A 25,568-nucleotide genomic window follows, 5' to 3' on the forward strand; every position below is an offset into this window, starting at 1 on the left:
GATCAGTGTCACCTTTGCCTTGTGGGTTCAGTCATCATTTGTCTGAGCAGAGCACTTTGACAAGCATCCACAAAGTTCCAGTCTACATCACAGTTGTTAACTCTATTAGAAATCTAAGTGTCATGTTAGAGTCTAAGCTAACAATGAAGATGCATGTTCAGAAAGTATTTAAGCAAGTATTTTACAGGCTAAGGTTGACTAGGCATATGTGAGATCTTATTACCTTTTCGAACTTCCGTTTATTCAGAGTATTGTTATTCTGTACTTCAGTTGCTTTAATGGTCTATTTCTGGGCTTCTGTGGGAATATTTTAAAAGCCTTGCAGGTTGCTCAAAACACCATAGCCAGAGTACTTTATGGCTATTCCCAGTATACATATAGTACTCCTATTTTAAAAACGTTACATCGGCTCCCTATTAAATAGAGGATTGCTTTTAAAACTTTATTAATAGTTTTCAAAATGTGAAATAATCTGCTTTCTCCTGTTCTGCCCTCTTCCTTATAAGCGTACCAGCCTTAAAGAGCTTTGAGATTTTCTAACCTTTTGAAAGTGCCATCTTTTCAGGTTATTAAACCAGATGAATATGGCAGGCAGTGTTCCCACTAAGCTGAGCACATGAGCGATTGCTCATACATTCTAGGAGCATTTCTCACAGATTTTACATGATTGCTCACAAAAATACCAACCTGACTTTCAAGCAAAATAAAACTATAAAACTAAATCAATTTCTGACCCAATTTATATTTCAACTTTTTATTGATGACAGAACAAAACAAACAGCAACCCCACATCAGGTTGCTAACTAGAAAACATAGCATTGGACTCATTATATGTTGTCATCGGTTTTTACTACTACTACTATAAATCATTTCTATAGCGCTACCAGTCATGCGCAGCACTTCACAATATAAACATTCCTCCCCCCTCTCGCCTCCCAAACCTCCCCCCCCCCTTCCTTGATTCCCCTTCCCCCCTGGACTTGTGCTCTGATAGTCCAAGTGAACCTCCCCCCTTTAACCTCCTGCTTTAACAAAGAGTAATATAGGGATTGATCTTAAATCTAATGGAGAGTCATGTGTCCTATTATTGTGTCAAGTTAAGAAGCAGAGTGCGCCCCCTTGGGCTCATTTTCCTCCAGTGCCAGTAGGGTGGTGATTCTGGGGATATCCAATATTGCAAAATACACTTATGGGCTACAAGGCAGAGCTTGTGACACCATAACCGGGCGCCCTTAGTTTGTGCCCCAAATGCATGTTGCGTGTCCAACACATAATTGTCCTACATCCCAGTCACTAGGGTCCCCAGAGTGTGATACATATATCTTCGAATCCGTTCCCAGAAAGCCCACACCCCTGGGCACTCCCAAAAGGCATGAAATAGTGTATGAGGGGACTGTCCACACTTAACGCATTTGGCCTCCTGCGGATTCCCCATATGGGTTAATTGTTGTCTAACCATGTATGCCTGCATTACCACCCTATAGCCACACACTCGTAATCTCTCATCAAAAGCCAAGGTTGAGACCTCCCTTAATGTAACACCCACATCCCAGCCTACTAGTGGCTGCCCCGATTCTTGTTCCCATTTATTTTTGATCTCTGAAAAGTTTTTGGCCTTGAGTCTTTTTACTAGTGCTTGATGTAATGACGACACTGACTGCCCCTTTACCTCCGTCTCTTCAAAAAATGCCTGTTCCTTGTGTCCTAATCTTATATTCAGCGAATTCTGGTTGAGTGCTAGCACGTAATGGCTAACTTGGGAATAGGCAAAACGATTTTCCCAATTGTCTCCAATCTTGGCTCGCAACATTCCATAACTCACTATCTCCTGTTTCTCCCATTAAGTGTTCCACTCTCGTGATTCTTGCTCTCTCCCACTGGAGGAATGCTGAGTTATCTTGGCCGGGCCTGAAGTCCAAGTTGCCTCTCAGGGCTAGTTGATCTGATATCAAAGGGTCTCCCCGAATCTCTGAACCAGGAATCTCCACGCCTCTCTCAATGGCTGCACTAACATGCAACTTTTTAGGTGAGGCGGGAGCAGGGCCCTTTTATGGTGTAGCAATGTAATTGAATCATAGGGGGCAAAATACCCCTCTCTAATTCTATCGGGGTATACTCACTAGTTTGTCCTATCCAATCTCCTAAATGTCTCAGCAGGCATGCTTGATTATACAGATACAAATCTGGTATCCCAAACCCTCCCTGTCTCCACCCCCCCTACCAACCTGGAGAACTTTAATTTAGATTTCTTCTTTGCCCAACAAAAGATACTAAAGGTTCTGTATATATTCTTCAGGTCTTTTTGAAGCAAACGAAGCGGGAGCATCTGTAAGACATACAGCCAACGGGGGAATATCACCATCTGTATCAGGCTCACCCTCCCTCGCAAGGACAAGGGGAGACCTTCCCACTTTCCCAATTGGATCTTTGTATCCTCTAAAATAGTGGCAACATTGAGGTCATGTAACTGCTTCAAATCTAGGGTCAACGTGATTCCTAGATATTTGAAAGAGCCCTCAGCGCAACTCAGTGGAAAGTCCGGACCCAACATCCGTCTCACCTCCGTCGAGGATGCCAGTGCTTCTGATTTGCTTAAATTTAAGCTCAGCCCCGCGTAATCCCCATACTCCCTCAGGGTGTCCATTAGTGCTAAGAACGATTCCCGTGGGTCTGTCAGTAACACCAATAAGTCATCTGCGAATGCGGCTATCTTGAATTTGTTCTGTCCCCACTGTACTCCTTTCACTATCAGATTATCCAGGATGTCTCGTATCAAAGAATCCAGCGTTAGCACAAATAGCAACAGGGACAAAGGGCATCCCTGTCTCGTACCTCGACATATGGGGAACAAGGCCGACTCCACTCCGTTTACCAGAATCTTAGCTTGTGAAGAGTGTAAAGTGCTTTAACTGCTGATAATAAACCAACCTATGAATCCATAGGCCTCCATAGTACTGAACAAAAAATCCCATCTTACCTTGTCGAATGCCGTCTCCGCATCAAAGCTTATTAGCATCGATGGGGAGCCTCTCTGCCTTAGCGTCGCTATCGCCCTCAATATCCTCAGATTTTTGGCTACTACCCTCCCACAAATCCCACTTGTGGCTCATGTATTAATTTTGGTAAGACTCGCGCCATACGATTCGCCACTATCTTAGCCAACAACTTTGCCTCCACATTTAAGAGTGAGATAGGACAATACGACTCTGCCTTCAAAGGATCCTTCCCTGGTTTTGGTAGCACTACAATCTGCGCCCATGATAAGCCCAGTGCCAGCTGTTCTGCTTCAACCATTCTATTGAAATACCTGGTTAACGCTGGTGTTATAGCATCTCCCAATATTTTGTAGAATTCCATTCTAAAGCCATCTGGACCTGGCGCCTTCAACAAATGACCCCTCGCTATTCCTAGTGTTACCTCATTCGCTTGTATTGGTTGATTCAACATGTCTAAATCTTTCTGTGTTAGCTTGGGCAAATTGAGATTATCCAGGTACAGAGTGCCCGGTAACTCCTGTTCTGGGGGGGGGGGGGGGGGGGGGGGCGCTATCATATAGATGGCTATAAAATTTAGCAAAGACCTCACAGATTTCAACATCTCTGCACACCACCACTCCTTGACTATCTCTCATCTGGAGGACTCTCCCTTGACTGCCTTTAGGCTGAGCTAAACGCGCCAAAAGGCGCCCAGTTTTGTTACCATGTTTGTACAACTTATATTTATAATACATTTGGGATATGGCTGCACGCTGATGTAACAATTCATTCAACATCACCTGAAGTTCCAGCAGTCTGCTTCTATGAGCCCCCGATTGAGTCTGTCCATATAACTTACGGGCTTTACATACCAAAGAGCTTAATCTTAGGATCTCCCGGTTACGCTCTACTCTAACATGGTGTGAATAACTGATGATTTCCCCTCATAGTACTGCTTTAGCTGCATCCCAATACAAAAGTGGATCCGCCTCATGTTCTGCATTCAAACTCTCATTTCCTTGTCATCAAGCAGATGAAGCCATTACGTATGGGTTATGTCCATCAACCAGCAGGGGAGATAGAGAGCACTCAAACTTTCACAGTGCCCTCTTGGCCAGCTAGCTCCACTGCCTCTTCAGTATTCTCTATCTCCCCTAGCAGGGTGGCTGCAGCTTGTTCGAGCTCCAGAAAAATCTGCCGGGAGGTGGTTCCTGGCTTGCCAGTTGTTAACCGGGGTGTTGGAGGCTATAGCAGCTTCACTTTAAAGGCACATAGGTTAGCCCTTTCCCTGCCTTACCCATACCTCTGTGGATGTGGACATATTGCCTTGCTTTCCCTGTCCTTACCCACCAACAGTGGATGCAGGCATATAAGTTTGCCCTTTCCCTGCCTTTCCCACTCATCTGAGCCTCCGGAGTCTTCAATAGCTCTGCTTTCCTCACAGCTTAAAAAAAAAAAAAAAAGTCGCGTCGCGTTTTTAAACGCAGAGACGCTGGAACAGAGGTTTTTGACCTGATTTTCAGCAGGATCATAGTTGTACACTAGATCCTTTGAGGTAAGAGTGTTTTCCAACTCCTCCGGGGTGGGCCCGCGATCGGGGCGATTTTGGCGCGAAACCGCCATCTTGGATTTTACCGCCGTTTTTTCGGCAATGGCTGCGGACAATGTAAAGCGCTGTTCCACTTGTGGCAAGCGCAAATCAGCAGCAGGGCTCTGTAAATCGTGCTGTACTGGCGTAGGAGCCGGCCCGAGCATGGCGAGCGATGTTTCTTCCCGCTCTGAGCTGGCAGCGGGCGCCATTTTGCTTACACCGCATGGCGCGGCCTCCGTGGACACGGAGAGACCTGAGCCGGGTGGGGCACCTCGAGATGAGGTTATTTCAGGAGTGGCTAGCACCGGACAGGATTTGGGTGCCCAGGGTGAGATTTTCTCCCCGGATTTTGTGCTTTTGCTGCATAAAGCATACATGATGAAAAGAGCCCTTCCTCAAGGGTCGCCTGAGGCTCCTCTGATTGCCCCCCCCCCCCCCCCCCCCGATGGATTCTGGCCTGGGACTGCCCAGTGAGGCTTTTTTCCCGGATGCTTGGCCTAAAGATAAGCGCAGAACGGTTAATTCCCCTTCAGATTGTGGTGCACCTTTTCCCCCCCGTGGTCGGGGTGTGAGGATTCGGAGAACTCTGACAGACGTTCTTGGTCTGAGGAACCAGAGTCAGGTGCGGATTTACCACAGGATCTGGATGATCCCTCCGCGGTGAGGATTTTCCACCGTGATGAGCTGCCAGAGCTTATTTCAGATACCCTGCAGGCCCTCTCGATTGAAGATCCTGACAGTGGCATGGCCTCCTCGGGTAATCCCAGGATAGCTAGTACCAAGAAAGCTGCTCGGGCCTTCCCTTTGCATGCCTCCATCCTAGAGCTTGTTTCGGCTCAGTGGGCTGACCCCGAGGGACCTTTGAGAGTTTCCAGGGCTATGGGGCAGTTATACCCTCTGCGTGAGGGATATATGGCTCGTTTTCAAATGCCTACAGTGGATGCCCTAGTCACTGCGGTGACAAAGAGAACTACCCTCCCTGTTGAAGGAGGTGTTGCCCTGAAGGATGTTCAAGACCGTAGGCTGGAAACAGCATTGAAACGGTCCTTTGAAATTGCAGGTCTCACTGTTCGGGCGTCTGCATGCAGCTGTTATGCTGTGAGAGCCTGCCTAGCTTGGCTGCAACAGGCAGTGGCTCAGCCCGGAGATGGAGCGGAGCCCTTCTTGGATGTGGCTCCGCGGATGGAGGTGGCCTTGTCCTTTCTGGCTGATGCCCTTTATGACCTTGTCAGAGCTTCGGCTAAACAAATGGCAGTAGCAGTGGCGGCTCGCCGTCGTCTGTGGCTACGACATTGGGCAGCGGACATGGCCTCTAAGCAAAGGTTGGTGAAGTTGCCTTTTCAAGGACTTCTCCTATTTGGTGAGGAGTTGGAGAAAATTGTGAAAGGCCTGGGTGATCCAAAACCCCAGCGCTTGCCCGAAGATAGGCAGAGGCCTTCCTCTAAGGGCCAGGCGGTCCACTCGTACAGACCTCGCTTCCGTGAAGCTAGAAGGTACCGCCCGGGGCGTTCTGCTGGGTTCACTTCACGTGCCCGTGGTCAGCAGAGGAACTCCTTTTGCTCGGACAAGCGTTCCGCAGCCGGTGGCTCAAGACCAGGAGTTCAGGGGCGACCCTCTCAATGATGGTGCGCCGGCCCTCTCCTCGATGCCTATCATCAGAGGACGGCTTTCCCTCTTTGTCAAGGAGTGGGCCAAGATTTCCTCAGATCAGTGGGTTCTGGACCTGATCAGAGATGGATACAGAATAGAATTCAACGCCCCAGTAAGAGACGTGTTTGTGGAGTCCCGATGCGGTTCTGCCGTCAAACGGGCGGCGGTGGAGGAGACTTTACAAGGTCTGATTCAGTTAGGGGCAGTAACCCCGGTGCCTCCCGCCGAGCAAGGCTGCGGCTGATACTCCATCTACTTTGTGGTGCCGCGAAAAGGTGGGTCCTTTCGCCCTATTCTGGACTTAAAAGAAGTGCACAAGTCCCTGAGAGTGCGGCATTTGCACATGGAATCCCTGCGCTCCGTCATTGCGGCGGTACAGCCAGGAGAGTTTCTCACGTCTCTAGACCTGAAAGAAGCTTACTTGCACATACCGATTTGGCCCCCGCACCAGAAGTTTCTGAGGTTTGCGGTGTTGGGAAAACATTTCCAGTTCAGGGCCTTGCCTTTTGGCCTCGCCACAGCTCCCCGAACCTTTTCGAAGGTAATGGTGGTAGTAGCTGCTTTTCTCAGGCGAGAAGGTATCAGGGTTCACCCGTACCTAGACGACTGGCTCATCAGAGCAGACTCTGCAACAGAGAGCTTACAAGCTACAGCCAGAGTGGTCTCAGTACTGCAATCTCTAGGCTGGGTCGTCAATATGGCCAAAAGTCACCTGTCCCCTTCACAATCTCTAGAGTTTTTGGGGGCCAGGTTCGACACAGTCTCGGGCTATGTGTTCCTACCCGAGCTAAGGCAGTGCAAGCTTCAGAATCAGGTCCGTCTGCTCCTGAGGATGCCCCGCCCGCGAGCTTGGGACATTGCCCAGCTGCTGGGATCAATGACTGCCACGATGGAAGTGGTACCCTGGGCGAGAGCGCACCTGAGACCTCTACAGTATTCCCTACTCCGGAGATGGTCTCCTATTTCTCAGGATTACCAATGCAGACTTACTTGGCTCCCTGCGGCCCGACTCAGCATGGAGTGGTGGCTATCGGACAGCATGCTGCGGCGAGGAATGCCGCTGACGCTCCCCGTTTGGTGCCTGGTGGTAACAGATGCCAGCCTGAAGGGCTGGGGCGCACACTGCAAGGGGAAGCATGCCCAGGGTCTATGGACACCCAAGGAGTCGGAGTGGTCCATCAACCGCCTAGAGTTGAAAGCGGTGTTTCAGGCGCTTCTGGCCTTTCAAGTGACCCTGGAAGGATTGGCTGTCAGAGTGATGTTGGACAACACGACAACGGTGGCCTATATAAATCGACAAGGCGGAACAAGGTGCAGAGCACTAGCTGCGCAGGCCGAACTGATTTGCCACTGGGCCGAGCTGCATCTTCAGTGTCTGTCGGCAGCTCATATTGCAGGTCAGAGCAATATGCAGGCCGATTATCTGAGCAGGCATCAGATCGATCCAGCAGAATGGAATTTGGCAGACGAAGTTTTCCTGCAGATCTGTGCCAAATGGGGCAAGCCCGTGATGGATCTAATGGCGACAAGTGCCAATACCAAAGTCCCGTGCTTCTTCAGCAGACAGAGAGATCCTCGCTCGGCGGGGTTGGATGCCTTGGCTCAACCCTGGCCTCCGGGTCTACTTTATGTGTTTCCCCCATGGCCCTTGATAGGGCGCCTGCTCTTGCGGATTCGGCTGCACCCAGGAGAAGTGGTCCTCATCGCCCCGGATTGGTCAAGGAGACCTTGGTATGCAGACCTCCGACAGATGCTCCTGAAGGCTCCTCTGCCGTTACCTCTGGTACCGAACCTGTTGACTCAGGGACCGGTAGCCATGGAGGACGCCGGCCGCTTTGGTCTTACGGCATGGCTATTGAGAGGGCGCAATTGAGGGATAAAGGTTATTCCAATAAAGTTATTTCCACTCTCCTGCAAGCCCGCAAGCGGTCCACTTCCGTGGCTTATGCCAGGATTTGGTGCCTGTTTGAGTCTTGGTGTGCTTCCAGAGCCATTGCTCCAATGCGGACTCTTGTCTCGCCGATTCTGGACTTTTTGCAGGAAGGTGTACAAAAAGGCTTGGCCTATAATTCCCTGCGGGTGCAGGTGGCAGCGTTGGCCTCCCTTCGTGGTAAGGTGGAAGGCATGTCTTTGGCTGCTCACCCAGATGTGGCACGGTTTCTTAGAGGGGTGCTTCGGCTCCGACCTCCAGTGCGAGCACCCTGTCCAGCTTGGAACCTGGGGCTAGTTTTAAAGACCCTGCAGGCATCTCCTTTTGAGCCGCTTCGGCGAGCATCGGAGAAAGATTTGACACTGAAGGCCGTTTTTCTGGTGGCCATTACCTCGGCGAGACGGGTGTCAGAACTCCAGGCGCTGTCCTGTGGAGACCCATTTCTGCAATTTTCAGAGTCCGGAGTCATGGTTTGGACCGTGCCTTCCTTTATGCCTAAGGTGGTTTCAGCCTTTCACCTAAACCAGCCTATTTTCTTGCCCTCTTTTTCAGAGGAAGAGTTTCCAGAATCTTTTGGGCAGCTGCACCTTTTGGATGTGCACAGGACTCTGCTGCAGTATCTGCGAGTTACTAACTCTTTCAGGACTTCTGATCATCTGTTTGTTTTGCTATCTGGTTCTCGCAGAGGGTCTCCAGCGTCTAAAGCCACTATTGCCCGCTGGCTCAAAGAAACTATCTTTTCAGCTTATCTGCTGGCCGGCAGGGTTCCGCCTGTAGCCTTTAAGGCACATTCTACTAGAGCGATTTCTTCCTCTTGGGCTGAAACTGGAGCACTCTCTCTTCAAGAGATATGCAGTGCAGCAACATGGGCTTCTAAGCTCTCCTTTGCCCAACATTACAGGCTGGATGTGGCTGCCAGGAGGGATGCGCGTTTTGGTGCACAAGTGCTAGCGTGTGGTGTGGCTTGTTCCCACCCTATCTAGGGATTGCTTTGTTACATCCCATACGTAATGGCTTCATCTGCTTGATGACAAGGAAGGGAAAATTAGGTTCTTACCTTGGTAATTTTCTTTCCTTTAGTCATAGCAGATGAAGCCATGAGTCCTCCCTGTATGATTGTCTGTATGCTGTGAATCTGTTTTTCAGGTTCTGTTCTAATTTCCTGAAGTTCCTTCCTTGGGAGAAAGTTGGAAAACAATCTTCTGGATTCATGTTCAGTTTAAATTTAGGAGGATGTGTTCATTCCCTCCAGCATGTTTTTTTTTGGAGGATGTGTTGATTCTCTCCAGGAGGCGCGTGTGTTCCCCTCCAGTTCTATAAATAGGAGGATGAGTTCATTCCCTCCAGTGTGTTGGGAGGATGTGTGATTCCCTCCAGGAGGCGCGTGTGTTCCCCTCCACTTATACAATAAGGAGGATGAGTTTATTCCCTCCAGGAGGATGTGCATTCCCTCCTTTATGAGTTCATGCCCTTGTGATGGGCCATCGTTCGCTGTGAGGAAAGCTCTTGTGATTCCCATTGCGGTTTGCCATACTGCTTTGGAAGCTTCAAATACTGAAGAGGCAGTGGAGCTAGCTGGCCAAGAGGGCACTGTGAAAGTTTGAGTGCTCTCTATCTCCCCTGCTGGTTGATGGACATAACCCATACGTAATGGCTTCATCTGCTATGACTAAAGGAAAGAAAATCACCAAGGTAAGAACCTAATTTTCCCATTCATGCCACCGTTCTTTTATCCTTTCTTTGAAAGCCTCATTCCCATAAAGTTCTACTCGGAATTTCCAGTAGCTATATTGAGATTTCAGCTGGCCCGTCTCCCATTCCATACACACCCACGCATGATCCGAAATTGCTTAGGGTCTAATCTGTACAGATGTGACCTTCCCAAACATTTTCTTTGCCGTCAGCAGATAGTTTATCCTTGCCTGTGTCGAGTGTGCCTGCGACAAATGTGTGTAGTCCCGCTTCGTTGGATGCAACACTCTCCAAGTATCTACCAGGTCTGCTAAGCTGCTTAGTCTCAGCAGGCCTCTATTAGATTCTCCCACATCACTCCTCCGTCCCTGTGAGCTATCCATCTGTGGGTCTCATACTGTATTGAAGTCTCCGCCCACCACTATACACTCATTAGGGTATCTCAATAGCTATCCTATCAGTGAGTTATAAAACTGCTTGTCATATTGATTGGGGGTGTAAACATTACATACTAGCACTCTTTGGCCTTGAAAGTCCATTTCGACCAGGACATATCTTCCTCCCAAGTCCGAATAAATGTTTTTAACTGCCGTTGCCACCCCTTTACGTATTAACACTGCTACCCCTCCCTTCCTGCCCTTGGCTTCCACCACGATACATTCCCCCACCCACCACGTTTTCAGCTTAGCATGCTCTACTTGATTCAAATGTGTTTCTTGGAGTAGTGCTATGTCTATTTTATGCCGCTGAAGGTGTTGCAGTATCTTAGTCCTCTTTATAGGGGAGCTAATGCCCCCTACGTTCCATGTGACTAGTTTTACCTTCAGCCCCTCGCATATTGTTTATATTTATCTTCAACAAAAATTCTTTTATACTCCCCAGAGTGACGTCCCAGCCTCCACTTCTCCAGGCAATCCCATGGTCTCCGCACATTCCTCCTCTTCTTTATCCTCGTGGCCTCCCGCTCTCCTATGCTTCCATTTGTTCTACTCCCGATATTACTTATGTAAGAACCATTAATCTGACTACTCCACCCATTTTCCTCCTCCCCCCTATTCCCCCCATCCCTCCCCCTCTTTTCCCCTTCCCTACCCCCTCGACCTTTGCTCCATTCAAGGGAACCATCATGTGTAGACACCCTCCCACCTCACCCCCCCCCAAGCCCCACAGACTTTAGACTTTAGATTCTAACTGACCCTTCCGCCCTTTTTTATATAATATTACACTGTTCTGTTACCCAGCAATAGAATCTATTCACAGGCCCTTTCCGACTCCCCCCAGCCCTCTTTTCCCACACCTCCAATCTGTTATACAACCTCGCCTGGCTCCAATCCCCCTCCCAATCCCCATCCACCATCTTGTTGCTAAGGGCTAATACTTCTTTAACATTCTCAACATTTAAACAGCCCGTCTCTTTCTTAAATTATAATGTCCCCACATTTCGTTGCTTGAACAGCATACACTTGGGTACCCGGCTCTCTCTCCTTCTCCACGAACAAGGCTTGGCTTCTATCAGTAAGGTATCCACCACTGCTTCAAGTCGGTGCGTCCATGTCTGCCTTATCCGCAAGTTCCACTTCCTATTGAGTTACAAATCCCTTCGCCTCTTCTGCTGACTCAAAAGATCTTGTTGTCCTTTTGTGAGTTACCTTCAATGTAGCCGGGAACATCAAAGTAAACCGCACCTTCATGGCATACAGCTTTGCGCAGATCAGTGAAAATACTTGCCGCTTCCCAGATACGCCCGCTAAGTAATCCTGAAAGCACAGAATTCTTTTATTCTCATAAGTTAGAATGCTCTCCGATCTCGAAGCCTGGAGGATGTATTGTTTATGGGCAAAGTTCAGCACCCTCATTATTATCACTCTCGGTCTGGATCCGTTCATTTGGCGGGGTCCTATGCGGTGCGCTCTTTCTACCCTTAAGGGCCCCATACTGGTAGGGAAGTTGATTTTATCAGCCAGCCATCTTTCCATGGCACTTGCCAGGTCCTTACCCCCCAGAGTCCCAGGGATCCCCACCAAACGCAAGTTTTCTCCTTGATCGATTTTCCAAGTCTTCTACTTTCTGCTCCAGATCCGATAGCTGCTTCCTGAGGCATTTTTGTTCACCTTCTACTTCTGAAACTATCCTCCACCTCACTGGTTCTGGTCTGAAATGCTACACATTCGCGGGTCAAGTCATCCATACGAGATTGCAATTTCTCTAACTTTGTATCTATCGGTGTTAAGCACCTCTCCAGCAGGTCCTCTAATACCGTGGTCATCTCCGAAGTGATCTCTGCCACCCACGCGGAGGAAACCGATGTGCTGGCGCTGTGCGTCACAGACACCATCTTGGATTCTGCCGGTTTATTTCTCAGCTTCTCTTTTTGTGCTGTTTTTTATGCCATTTCTTCGCTCCCGGTCTTCCAAGCCCACTGCCAGGTACTCCACACTCTTTCCGCTGTCAGATTTTAGCTTTGGGGTGACTGTAAACGGCTCGATGCGAGGGGGGGGGAGAAGTCAGGAGCCGGAGAGCTCTTCACTTACGACCTCTCTCCAGCATGGCGTCACGTGATCCCCCCTTCTGACCCAATTTAAATGAGTTTCATACTTGATCTTACTCTATGAAATGGATCACACTGTATGAAACGGGCTTCACTGTGTAAGTTTATGTAAGTTGACTGATAAGGACCCCCAACGAAAGCTGGATTGCCGAAACATGGCTTGTGTTGGGTCTGGATAGTAGTATTTTTAGAAAATAAATTTTTCACTTGATCTAGCGACCTTTGTGGTTTGGCATCTTCCACTCTTGCGTGCTGTCACTTCTTAGAGGGAACTTTGATCATAGGTCTTCTTTTAAAGTTCAAGGGGTGCAAAATTGTAGATCGAGTTGCTTATGTACATAAGGTCTTTGAAGACCTTAGATCAATTTAGGTGGGAGCTTAAAAAGTTATTCTTAGAAGCATTTGTGACCAGCAAGCCTCTATTTAGGTATATCTGCTTTGGTAAACTGAGTAATGTGTAGTTGATGTTAGTTTGCTTACTGTGTGTGGAGTCTTTGGTGTAGTTTGTATGTGATGGTTATGTTTTTGTTATGATTTGTCATTTCTTCACTATAAATGTACTTATTGTAAACCGCCAAGAGCTCTGCAGATTGTGCGGGTTATAGATATTTTAAAGAAATCTGGCAAGTTGAAATCTCTCAGCAACTGCACTTCCCATTTCATCTCCAGCTATTAGATATTTATGATCAATTCTTTATCCAGCTTCTCCATTTGTCATTGAGGTTTGTAGACAATACCCAAGTGAATAAAGGTTCCATTTCTCTTTCCAGTACAATCCATACTACTACTACTTGACATTTCTATAGCGCTACTAGGTTTACGCAGTGCTGTACAGTTTAACAAAAAGGACAGTCCCTGCTCAAAGGAGCTTACAATCTAAAGGACGAAATGACAAGTTGGGGCAGTCTAGATTTCTTGAATAGTGGTTAGGTGCCAAAGGCGACATTGAAGAGATGGGCTTTGAGCAAGCATTTGAAGGTGGGCAGGGAGGGGGCCTGGCGTATGGGCTCAAGGAGTTTATTCCAGGCATGGGGTGAGGCGAGGCAGAAAGGACGGAGCCTGGAGTTGGCGGTGGTGGAGAATGGTACTGAAAGGAGGGATTTGTCTTGAGAGCGGAGGTTACGGGTAGGAACGTAAGGTTAGATGAGGGTAGAGAAGTAAGGAGGGGCAGCAGATCGAGTGCATTTGTAGATTAGATGGAGAAGCTATTACTTCCTCTTTTCCCCAGGTATCCCCAGTCCTGTAATTTAAATGTCTAAAAAAATATTGTCTGAATTTCTCACTAAGGATCCTCTTTTCTGCCACAGCAAGATGTATCCCATCTTTACGGTATAGCCTTTGGTTTTCCATTTACCCTAGGATTCTACGTATCCCACTGAGACTTCTGTTTGGAAATTGAAGCATATTCCGTAACAGCGTACCATGTTTATCAGCGCTAATTGGCATTGATTAGAATTTATGCGCAGAACGAAGTGTATGTGATGCACGTAAATTCAAAGCCGCATAGTTGAAAAGTGGGTGTGGCCATGGGCGTGGAGTGGGCGGGTCATGGACTTTTCTAAAATCTATGCGCGTAGTTATAGAATACACACAATCCATGCATAATTTAGGCATCAGGATTTACACCAAGTTTTACTTAACTGCCCGCAACTAAATATAGTTGTGTGGAGCAGCACAGCGTATTCTATATACTGTGCAGAAATTTAGGCTTATTCTATAAAGTGCACCTAAATTAAGTCATACTTTATAGAATATGCTTAGGCACATTTAATTTCAGCGCTGATTTTATAGGCATGATATATAGAATCTAATCCTTATTGCCCCATTCTTCTTTGTATCAAAAACCACTTTGTTGATGACAGGCTGTGAGTCAGTACCTGCTCATGTCCCCATTTAGGAATTGTTCTTTTTCAGTTATGCAAGCTAATTGTTTTGTCTAGTTTTACAATAAACTGAAGAGCAGGAGGTTCATCAGCATCTTCAGAAACTATATAGGAAAGCTTTAGAGAGTGCATCTGAACAGACATGCAAACATCATGTGATCCATAATAAAACAATTATAGGTAAGGAATGACATTTTATTTGTAGACAGGACTCATGTAATCATGAAATTTATTATATAGAATGCTGTATTATATCCCTGGCGATTAAGCAGGGGCCAAACTTGGGGATTAAGCACCATATTCTGAGATGTGTTAGTTAACACAATGGTAAGCATCACAGTAGCTGCACAGTGATTTGCAGAAGACACGAGCAATTAATGGACAACTTGCAGCATGTTGATAGTGTAGTCAGTGGAACATGAGAGAAATAAGGTGGTACATGACTGGAACTAGGAAGGAGGCATGTACATTTTTGGAATGAGTGCAACGCCTTGAATTGTCCAGTGGCAGGAAAGGAGAGTATCAGATAAGGTTCTTTGGTTGGATAACAGTGGGAGGGAGAAAACCATACAGGAGGAAGAAGGGTAGCTGCAAAAAAATTTAAAAACTGAAAAACACCAGTTAGATATTTTTGTTTAACCTCTGTTTCTTCCTACTTAAAATTTGCCACACATTTTTTCTATACTGCAAGAACAACTGAAGTATATGTTCATTGTTGTTATTTCCCGAAGAACCGGCATGCTTTTTCAAGAATGTTCAAACACTTTTCTATCCAATACGTTTATATAAAAAAAATTTAGGGTTTCTTTTACAAAGTGACGCTGCTGATTAGCAGCACGCTGAATGACACTAATCGGTAGCGCTGCTTTGTAAAAGGAACCCTTAGTTTTGAATAGCGATTTTTTTGGGGGTAGCATGATTCCCCAGGATGGAATATAGCTATGATTTTTGTATACTACATAGTTGCATAGAAAATGTATGTGCATGCACTTCTTTGCACTGGTTATTTTGGGTAGGTTGGGGGTACACTTACCTTTTGAACAGTGAGAGTACTCAGATTCCATCTGTATGTAATACTGATAAACCACTTGCTTTCAGTATTTTTCCATTGTTCATTTATGGAGAAATCATCTGTTTCATTCCAAACTCTTTCTGAATCTTTCCTTAGATCTATCAATACATTCAAAGTCGCTTCTATCGTTCCCCGGAAGTATTGCTAGGAATGTCATATGACCTCGCAATAGACATGTGGTCTTTAGGGTGTATTCTAGTGGAAATGCACACAGGAGAGCCTCTGTTTAGTGGCTCCAATGAGGTAAGCAGTGCGAAAAGTTTTATTTTCCATAGTCCAGATCTAGTCAATTGTGTCTTTGGCTATATCATTTTAGATGAACACTTAATCCACTAGCTCAATTACAAGTGGTTTTGTAGAATCATAATTGGGAAGAAAATCTTTGGAGCACATTTCTCATGCCACTTGTTGACTTTCAGTCTGTGATTAGAAAACAGACAGTGGGTCAGATGCAAGGAAGCTCAGGTAAGTTCCAGTTTGCCCTACCTTGGCTCTGTAGATTCATAGGAGCATCTCATACCCTTTGCCAGTGGTCTGATATATAATTGTGCGGCTCTCACTCATTGCTTTTTCCAGTGTTTTTTTTTTTTTTTTTAATCTCAAGATACTACTGTTGGGCTGAATTGATCCCAGAGAAAACTAGAATCTTTGGGGTTGTTATTCAGCAAGACTTACCGAGTAGGAGAGGCTCCTGTCTGGATAAGACACACTGACTGGGCCATACCTGGATTTTCAGCAGCACCTACCCAGATACTGTTGCTGGTTATTCGAGCAGACCACCAAGGTGTTATCCCGTTAGTGCCGAAGATAGAATCAGGGCTGACCTGGAAGTTATCCTTATCCGGGAATTTTGGACCACAAATTAGAATCCTAATTATGCTGGTTAGTTATCCACTGAATATTGGCTATACCTGGATAACTTCCACCAAATACTCAGATATTCAGTCCTGGTTCCCAGAGAGAGACTGGCACTGAATATCTGGGTCTAATTTAGGCAGCGATGGCTAGCATTTAAAAAAAAAATGCTAGCCACCGCTAGCTGAATATTGACCAGTTTGTAGTCAGAATCATTATAAATGAGGTTGGCTTTATCAGGCTGAGGTGCAAGTCATACTGTGAATTATGGTTCTTCCACCAGAAGTTAGATGACGGCAGAAAAAGACCTGCACGGTCCATCCAGCCTGCCTAAGAAATGTGCCACTTTTTTGTGTATACCTTACCTTGATTTGTACCTGTCTTTTTCAGGGCACAGACCGTACAAGTCTGCCCAGCACTATTCCCGCCTCCCACCTTTATGCTCTCAAAACCCTACATATTATAACCTACTGCAGTGGATGATGGCAGATGATCCTTTGGTTTACTTAGCATGCTTCCTGTAGCTGGGATTGTAACCCATTCTTATTCCTACCATCATCTTTTCTGGGAAGTATAGCACAGCCATTCTGTGCAAGCTTTGCGGATTGTCATCTCCCCAGTCATTTCTGGGAACAAAAATACAAAATGATGCCATTAATTCATGCTGGTTGATTTCACCAGTAGTATTTATTATCTTGATGAAATGCCTAAATTAAAACCTAGGTCTCATATTTTGTTCTCCTTCTCTTTCATGATGACAGCAGAAAATGATCAGCTGCCTTTAGGGTATGCCCAGTTATTTCTCTCCATTCTGCCAAAATTATTTCCCAGCTGCTGACCATTTGTTAGGAACTCATTGCTTTTATTTATTTAAAATGCATCCCATTTTTCTTATAACAATTAAAAGGGCATTCAGATGTGACATAGTAACAGCATTATAGTCAATTTAATTAAAACATAAAATGGTTTCACAATTTTAGCAGAGTATATATAATGGTACACATATAAAATCACAATTAACACAGTTTTTATTGTCTTTCCTGTTTGAACTTGATCAAAGTTGTAGGTGCCATGTTAGTCCATCCTTGACAGAGTGTTAATAGCATAAACTGCCTCTGGTGATGGGTTTGCAGGACTTCAGAGTCCTGGTAAAATGGGAAATTGTCTTAAAGCATATAGGAAGGATAAAGATTACACGTTTAATACTGTGTGAACTGAAAATGTTGGTTGGGTAAAATAAAAAAACTTTGCAAAAATGTATATTTATTGTGAGAAGGTGAGAGAAAAGTAGTGATCAATGGTGTTAATTCCCACTCTCCATGCCCAGCTTTCCCACTTATTCCAGGCACATTCTTTTATTGATCGAGCTTTTTCCCTGTTAAGACTGTAGGAACAAAATTTTCAAGAGAACAAATGGGCAAACGATCTGCAAGATCCAAAACAGTCAGCAAACCAGCAGATTGGTAGTAAAAAAAGATCCAGTTTTATTCACCACATAAATGTTGACACATATAAAAACTCAAACGCCTGTTCCTTGTCAACAAGCAGATGAAGCCATTACGTATGGGTTATGTCCATCAACCAGCAGGGGAGATAGAGAGCACTCAAACTTTCACAGTGCCCTCTTGGCCAGCTAGCTCCACTGCCTCTTCAGTATTCTCTATCTCCCTTAGCAGGGTGGCTGCAGCTTGTTCGAGCTCCAGAAAAATCTGCCGGGAGGTGGTTCCTGGCTTGCCAGTTGTTAACCGGGGTGTTGGAGGCTATAGCAGCTTCACTTTAAAGGCACATAGGTTAGCCCTTTCCCTGCCTTACCCATACCTCTGTGGATGTGGACATATTGCCTTGCTTTCCCTGTCCTTACCCACCAACAGTGGATGCAGGCATATAGGTTCGCCCTTTCCCTGCCTTTCCCACTCATCTGAGCCTCCGGAGTCTTCAATACCTTTGCTTTCCTCACAGCTTAAAAAAAAAAAAAAAAAAAAAGTCGCGTCGCGTTTTTAAACGCAGAGACGCTGGAACAGAGGTTTTTGACCTGATTTTCAGCAGGATCGTAGTTGTACACTAGATCCTTTGAGGTAAGAGTGTTTTCCAACTCCTCCGGGGTGGGCCCGCGATCGGGGCGATTTTGGCGCGAAACCGCCATTTTGGATTTTACCGCCGTTTTTCGGCAATGGCTGCGGACAATGTAAAGCGCTGTTCCACTTGTGGCAAGCGCAAATCAGCAGCAGGGCTCTGTAAATCGCGCTGTACTGGCGTAGGAGCCGGCCCGAGCATGGCGAGCGATGTTTCTTCCCGCTCTGAGCTGGCAGCGGGCGCCATTTTGCTTACACCGCATGGCGCGGCCTCCATGGACACGGAGAGACCTGAGCCGGGTGGGGCACCTCGAGATGAGGTTATTTCAGGAGTGGCTAGCACCGGACAGGATTTGGGTGCCCAGGGTGAGATTTTCTCCCCGGATTTTGTGCTTTTGCTGCATAAAGCATACATGATGAAAAGAGCACTTCCTCAAGGGTCGCCTGAGGCTCCTCTGATTGCCCCCCCCCCCCCCCCCGATGGATTCTGGCCTGGGACTGCCCAGTGAGGCTTTTTTCCCGGATGCTTGGCCTAAAGATAAGCGCAGAACGGTTAATTCCCCTTCAGATTGTGGTGCACCTTCCCCCCCCCCCCCCCCCCCCCGTGGTCGGGGTGTGAGGATTCGGAGAACTCTGACAGACGTTCTTGGTCTGAGGAACCAGAGTCAGGTGCGGATTTACCACAGGATCTGGATGATCCCTCCACGGTGAGGATTTTCCACCGTGATGAGCTGCCAGCGCTTATTTCAGATACCCTGCAGGCCCTCTCGATTGAAGATCCTGACAGTGGCATGGCCTCCTCGGGTAATCCCAGGATGGCTAGTACCAAGAAAGCTGCTCGGGCCTTCCCTTTGCATGATTCCATCCTAGAGCTTGTTTCGGCTCAGTGGGCTGACCCCGAGGGACCTTTGAGAGTTTCCAGGGCTATGGGGCAGTTATACCCTCTGCGTGAGGGACATATGGCTCGTTTTCAAATGCCTACAGTGGATGCCCTAGCCACTGCGGTGACAAAGAGAACTACCCTCCCTGTTGAAGGAGGTATTGCCCTGAAGGATGTTCAAGACCGTAGGCTGGAAACAGCGTTGAAACGGTCCTTTGAAATTGCAGGTCTCACTGTTCGGGCGTCTTCATGCAGCTGTTATGCTGTTAGAGCCTGCCTAGCTTGGCTGCAACAGGCAGTGGCTCAGCCCGGAGATGGAGCGGAGCCCTTCTTGGATGTGGCTCCGCGGATGGAGGTGGCCTTGTCCTTTCTGGCTGATGCCCTTTATGACCTTGTCAGAGCTTCGGCTAAACAAATGGCAGTAGCACTGGCGGCTCGCCATCGTCTGTGGCTAAGACACTGGGCAGCAGACATGGCCTCTAAGCAAAGGTTGGTGAAGTTGCCTTTTCAAGGACTTCTCCTATTTGGTGAGGAGTTGGAGAAAATTGTGAAAGGCCTGGGTGATCCAAAACCCCAGCGCTTGGCCGAAGATAGGCAGAGGCCTTCCTCTAAGGGCCAGGCGGTCCACTCCTCATACAGACCTCGCTTCTGTGAAGCTAGAAGGTACCGCCCGGGGCGTTCTGCTGGGTTCACTTCACGTGCCCGTGGTCAGCAGAGGAACTCCTTTTGCTCGGACAAGCGTTCCGCAGCCGGTGGCTCAAGACCAGGAGTTCAGGGGCGACCCTCTCAATGATGGTGCGCCGGCCCTCTCCTCGATGCCTGTCATCGGAGGACGGTTTTCCCTCTTTGTCGAGGAGTGGGCCAATATTTCCTCAGATCAGTGGGTTCTGGACCTGATCAGAGATGGATACAGAATAGAATTCAACGCCCCAGTAAGAGACGTGTTTGTGGAGTCCCGATGCGGTTCTGCCGTCAAACGGGCGGCGGTGGAGGAGACTTTACAAGGTCTGATTCAGTTAGGGGCAGTGACCCCGGTGCCTCCCGCCGAGCAAGGCTGCAGCCGATACTCCATCTACTTTGTGGTGCCGCGAAAAGGTGGGTCCTTTCGCCCTATTCTGGACTTAAAAGAAGTGAACAAGTCCCTGAGAGTGCGGCATTTCCATATGGAATCCCTGCGCTCCGTCATTGCGGCGGTTCAGCCAGGAGAGTTTCTCACGTCTCTAGACCTGAAAGAAGCTTACTTGCACATACCGATTTGGCCCCCGCACCAGAAGTTTCTGAGGTTTGCGGTGTTGGGAAAACATTTCCAGTTCAGGGCCTTGCCTTTTGGCCTCGCCACAGCTCCCCGAACCTTTTCGAAGGTAATGGTGGTAGTAGCTGCTTTTCTCAGGCGAGAAGGTATCAGGGTTCACCCGTACCTAGACGACTGGCTCATCAGAGCAGACTCTGCAACAGAGAGCTTACAAGCTACAGCTAGAGTGGTCTCAGTACTGCAATCTCTAGGCTGGGTCGTCAATATGGCCAAAAGTCACCTGTCCCCTTCACAATCTCTAGAGTTTTTGGGGGCCAGGTTCGACACAGTCTCGGGCTATGTGTTCCTACCCGAGCTAAGGCGGTGCAAGCTTCAGAATCAGGTCCGTCTGCTCCTGAGGATGCCCCGCCCACGAGCTTGGGACATTGCCCAGCTGCTGGGATCAATGACTGCCACGATGGAAGTGGTACCCTGGGCGAGAGCGCACCTGAGACCTCTACAGTTTTCCCTACTCCGGAGATGGTCTCCTATTTCTCAGGATTACCAATGCAGACTTACTTGGCTCCCTGCGGCCCGTCTCAGCATGGAGTGGTGGCTCTCGGACAGCATGCTGCGGCGAGGAATGCCGCTGACGCTCCCCGTTTGGTGCCTAGTGGTAACAGATGCCAGCCTGAAGGGCTGGGGCGCACACTGCAAGGGGAAGCATGCCCAGGGTCTATGGACACCCAAGGAGTCGGAGTGGTCCATCAACCGCCTAGAGTTGAAAGCGGTGTTTCAGGCGCTTCTGGCCTTTCAAGTGACCCTGGACGGATTGGCTGTCAGAGTGATGTCGGATAACACGACAACAGTGGCCTATATAAATCGACAAGGCGGAACAAGGTGCAGAGCACTAGCTGCGCAGGCCGAACTGATTTGCCACTGGGCCGAGCTGCATCTTCAGTGTGTCTGTCGGCAGCTCATATTGCAGGTCAGAGCAGTGTGCAGGCCGATTATCTGAGCAGGCATCAGATCGATCCAGCAGAATGGAATCTGGCAGCCGAAGTATTCCTGCAGATCTGTGCCAAATGGGGCAAGCCCGTGATGGATCTAATGGCGACAAGTGCCAATACCAAAGTCCCGTGCTTCTTCAGCAGACGGAGAGATCCTTGCTCGGCGGGGTTGGATGCCTTGGCTCAACCCTGGCCTCCGGGTCTACTTTATGTGTTTCCCCCATGGCCCTTGATAGGGCGCCTGCTCTTGCGGATTCGGCTGCACCCAGGAGAAGTGGTCCTCATCGCCCCGGATTGGCCAAGGAGACCTTGGTATGCAGACCTCCGACAGATGCTCCTGGAGGCTCCTCTGCCATTACCTCTGGTACCGAACCTGTTGACTCAGGGACCGATAGCCATGGAGGACGCCGGCCGCTTTGGTCTTACGGCATGGCTATTGAGAGGGCGCAATTGAGGGATATAGGTTATTCCAATAAAGTTATTTCCACTCTCCTGCAAGCCCGCAAGCGGTCCACTTCCTTGGCTTATGCCAGGATTTGGTGCCTGTTTGAGTCTTGGTGTGCTTCCAGAGCCATTGCTCCAATGCGGACTCTTGTCTCGCCGATTCTGGACTTTTTGCAGGAAGGTGTACAAAAAGGCTTGGCCTATAATTCCCTGCGGGTGCAGGTGGCAGCGTTGGCCTCCCTTCGTAGTAAGGTGGAAGGCGTGTCTTTGGCTGCTCACCCAGATGTGGCACGGTTTCTTAGAGGGGTGCTTCGGCTCCGACCTCCAGTGCGAGCACCCTGTCCAGCTTGGAACCTGGGGCTAGTTTTAAAGACCCTGCAGGCATCTCCTTTTGAGCCGCTTCGGCGAGCATCGGAGAAAGATTTGACACTGAAGGCCGTTTTTCTGGTGGCCATTACCTCGGCGAGACGGGTGTCAGAGCTCCAGGCGCTGTCCTGTAGAGACCCATTTCTGCAATTTTCAGAGTCCGGAGTCACGGTTCGGACCGTGCCTTCCTTTATGCCTAAGGTGGTTTCAGCCTTTCACCTAAACCAGCCTATTTTCTTGCCCTCTTTTTCAGAGGAAGAGTTTCCAGAATCTTTTGGGCAGCTGCACCTTTTGGATGTGCACAGGACTCTGCTGCAGTATCTGCGAGTTACTAACTCTTTCAGGACTTCTGATCATCTGTTTGTTTTGCTATCCGGTTCTCGCAGAGGGTCTCCAGCGTCTAAAGCCACTATTGCCCGCTGGCTCAAAGAAACTATCTTTTCAGCTTATCTGCTGGCCGGCAGGGTTCGCCTGTAGCCTTTAAGGCACATTCTACTAGAGCGATTTCTTCCTCTTGGGCTGAAACTGGAGCACTCTCTCTTCAAGAGATATGCAGTGCAGCAACATGGGCTTCTAAGCTCTCCTTTGCCCGACATTACAGGCTGGATGTGGCTGCCAGGAGGGATGCGCGTTTTGGTGCACAAGTGCTAGCGCGTGGTGTGGCTTGTTCCCACCCTATCTAGGGATTGCTTTGTTACATCCCATACGTAATGGCTTCATCTGCTTGATGACAAGGAAGGGAAAATTAGGTTCTTACCTTGGTAATTTTCTTTCCTTTAGTCATAGCAGATGAAGCCATGAGCCCTCCCTGTATGATTGTCTGTATGCTGTGAATCTGTTTTTCAGGTTCTGTTCTAATTTCCTGAAGTTCCTTCCTTGGGAGAAAGTTGGAAAACAATCTTCTGGATTCATGTTCAGTTTAAATTTAGGAGGATGTGTTCATTCCCTCCAGCATGTTTTTTTTTGGAGGATGTGTTGATTCTCTCCAGGAGGCGCGTGTGTTCCCCTCCACTTATACAATAAGGAGGATGAGTTTATTCCCTCCAGGAGGATGTGCATTCCCTCCTTTATGAGTTCATGCCCTTGTGATGGGCCATCGTTCGCTGTGAGGAAAGCTCTTGTGATTCCCATTGCGGTTTGCCATACTGCTTTGGAAGCTTCAAATACTGAAGAGGCAGTGGAGCTAGCTGGCCAAGAGGGCACTGTGAAAGTTTGAGTGCTCTCTATCTCCCCTGCTGGTTGATGGACATAACCCATACGTAATGGCTTCATCTGCTATGACTAAAGGAAAGAAAATTACCAAGGTAAGAACCTAATTTTCCCACATGGCCATGTTTAATTCTCTCAAGGGCTGCATCAGACTTCTTAAAATTGTTAATAAATACATAAAAATTAATATAAACCGTAAATGTGTATCAAATAAATAGATAAATAATCAAATCATAAAACCATAAACTATAACAACAGACAGAAACAGAAATTTTCAAAATGATACTGTGAAATAAAAAGCTAATTGTCCACATGAATGTAAGAAAAGGTAGAATACAACACCTGCATACCCAAGAGGAGTAATCCAGTTGTATCACCTGTTGGTAAAAAGCTAAAAAACAAATAAGGGATTAACAGTCAAATAGTATCTCATAAAGCAATCCCCTTCCAAAAAATGATACAATAAAACAATCTAAAAGACAGCTACTTAGTCACAAATGAAATAAACCTGTACCAAAGCCAGGGTGTTGCATTCACATACCTTTCTCCAATGTGCTAGCAGCTTATGGTGAATCTGCCTAAGCTGCATGAGTGTGTACTTTATTAGCTTTATGTGCAGAGGTGAGAGGTCATAACTTTAAATAAAAAAAATATATATATAAGTAAGAAAAGCTGCAGTATTAGGTAAAGAAGCTACCAAATGACATAATGCTTCACTAAAATCATGCAGCTTGTATAAAATCATGAAAACAGATCTATTCACTTTCTCAGGTCTTTTGGAATTGAATGGGCTTCCTCTCATTTGCCGCACTGAGAATCGGCAGCACAGCTTTGTAAAAGAGGCCCTCAATATTTATGATTCAAAATAGCAAAAACACTCAAACCTTAACGAAATAAAAAAAAAAATACAATTGCAGATTCAGAAAGAGCATACACAAGTTAGTAAAATTGCACCATTTCTTCATAAAATGCATAAATATTTGTTAAATAATGACTAAAATTGATTTAAAAGCCCTTATTGCAACTTAAATAATTTAATAAAACAGCAAAAACCATCATTAAATACCAGAGTAAATACATGATAAGACTCAAAGTAATACAGACAAGTCCATTTTCATACCCAAGGGGCTACTGTCTTAAATTTAAATATGAGCCTTTGCTCTGTCCTGAGTAAAAGTTTATCTAGATTACCTCCTCTCTGTGTGATAAGTGGTGTGGCCAAGACAAAATTTAAGATAAGTTTCTCAATTTTTGATATACTGCCTCTTTGAAGCACAAATCGAGGTGGTTTTACATATCACTATTTGGGTACTTGCACTGTCCCTGGTGGGCTCACAATCTCAAGTATATTGTACCTGGGACAATGGAGGGCTAAATGACTTACCCAAGGTCACAAGGAGCTGCAGAGGGAATTGAACCTGGTTCCCCAGGTCCACAACCTGCTGCACTAACCATTAGGCCACTCCTCCATTGTAATTCTCAAACTTATGTCTAGTTTGGATGGTGTGTTCTACCAATGAATTTTCTTTAATCTGTTGGTTAATAGTTCAATAATCCTCAGACTGAATCTTCTTTTGGTCTTCCCAGTGTAGACCAAGTTGCAGGGGCATAATACTACACAACTCCCCCATGGTCTTATATCGATCTATCTACTTATCATTTCTAAAGCGCTACAAGGCATACGCAGCGCTGTACACCATACACAGAAGACAGTCCCTGCTCAAAGAGCTTACAGTCTAGATAAGACAGGTAAATAGACAGAACAATTAAGGGTAAGGGAATAAAGAGGTGAGGATAAAGGACAAGGTAAGTGAGTTAGGAGTCAAAAGCAGTGGTAAAGAGGTGGACTTGAAAATGGCTAAAGACGGGGCTAGACGTACAGAGTCGGGAAGTCTATTCCAGGCGTGAGGTGCAGCAAGATAAAAGAAACGGAGTCTTGAATTAGCGGTAGAGAAGAAAGGGACAGATAAGAGAGATTTGTCTACAGAACGGAGTACTCGGGGAACGTAGGGGGAGACGAGTTGAGAGGTACTGGGGAGCGGCAGAGTGAATGCACTTATAGGTCAGTAGGAGTAGTTTGAACTGAATACGGAAATGGATAGGGAGCCAGTGAAGTGACTTAAGGAGAGGGCAAATGTGGGCATAGTGACTTTGGCGGAA

General features: G+C 47.1%; 1 protein-coding gene and 1 long non-coding RNA gene across 7 annotated transcripts in view; one reads left to right on the plus strand and one right to left on the minus strand.

Annotated features, from left to right (window-relative positions):
* LOC115475628 (dual specificity tyrosine-phosphorylation-regulated kinase 1A-like) overlaps positions 1 to 25,568 on the plus strand; it is a 521,782-nt gene that overhangs the window by 356,755 nt on the left and 139,459 nt on the right. For 5 of the 6 annotated variants that reach the window (XM_030211502.1, XM_030211507.1, XM_030211506.1 and 2 more), the window contains one exon: positions 15,438 to 15,584. The exons of the other annotated variant lie outside the window; for it this stretch is intronic. In XM_030211502.1, the coding sequence (XP_030067362.1) occupies positions 15,438 to 15,584 (147 nt within the window). The remainder of the gene's footprint in view (positions 1 to 15,437; positions 15,585 to 25,568) is intronic. 6 annotated transcript variants of the gene reach the window in all.
* On the minus strand, positions 847 to 24,255 carry LOC115475629. Its single transcript, XR_003943075.1, has 3 exons — positions 24,236 to 24,255; positions 3,880 to 3,885; positions 847 to 918 (listed from the first exon to the last, which is right to left on the minus strand). It is a non-coding gene; the product is annotated as an uncharacterized LOC115475629 (long non-coding RNA).

Source organism: Microcaecilia unicolor, chromosome 8 (genome assembly GCF_901765095.1).
Source record: "Microcaecilia unicolor chromosome 8, aMicUni1.1, whole genome shotgun sequence".
Classification (NCBI taxonomy): domain Eukaryota; kingdom Metazoa; phylum Chordata; class Amphibia; order Gymnophiona; family Siphonopidae; genus Microcaecilia; species Microcaecilia unicolor.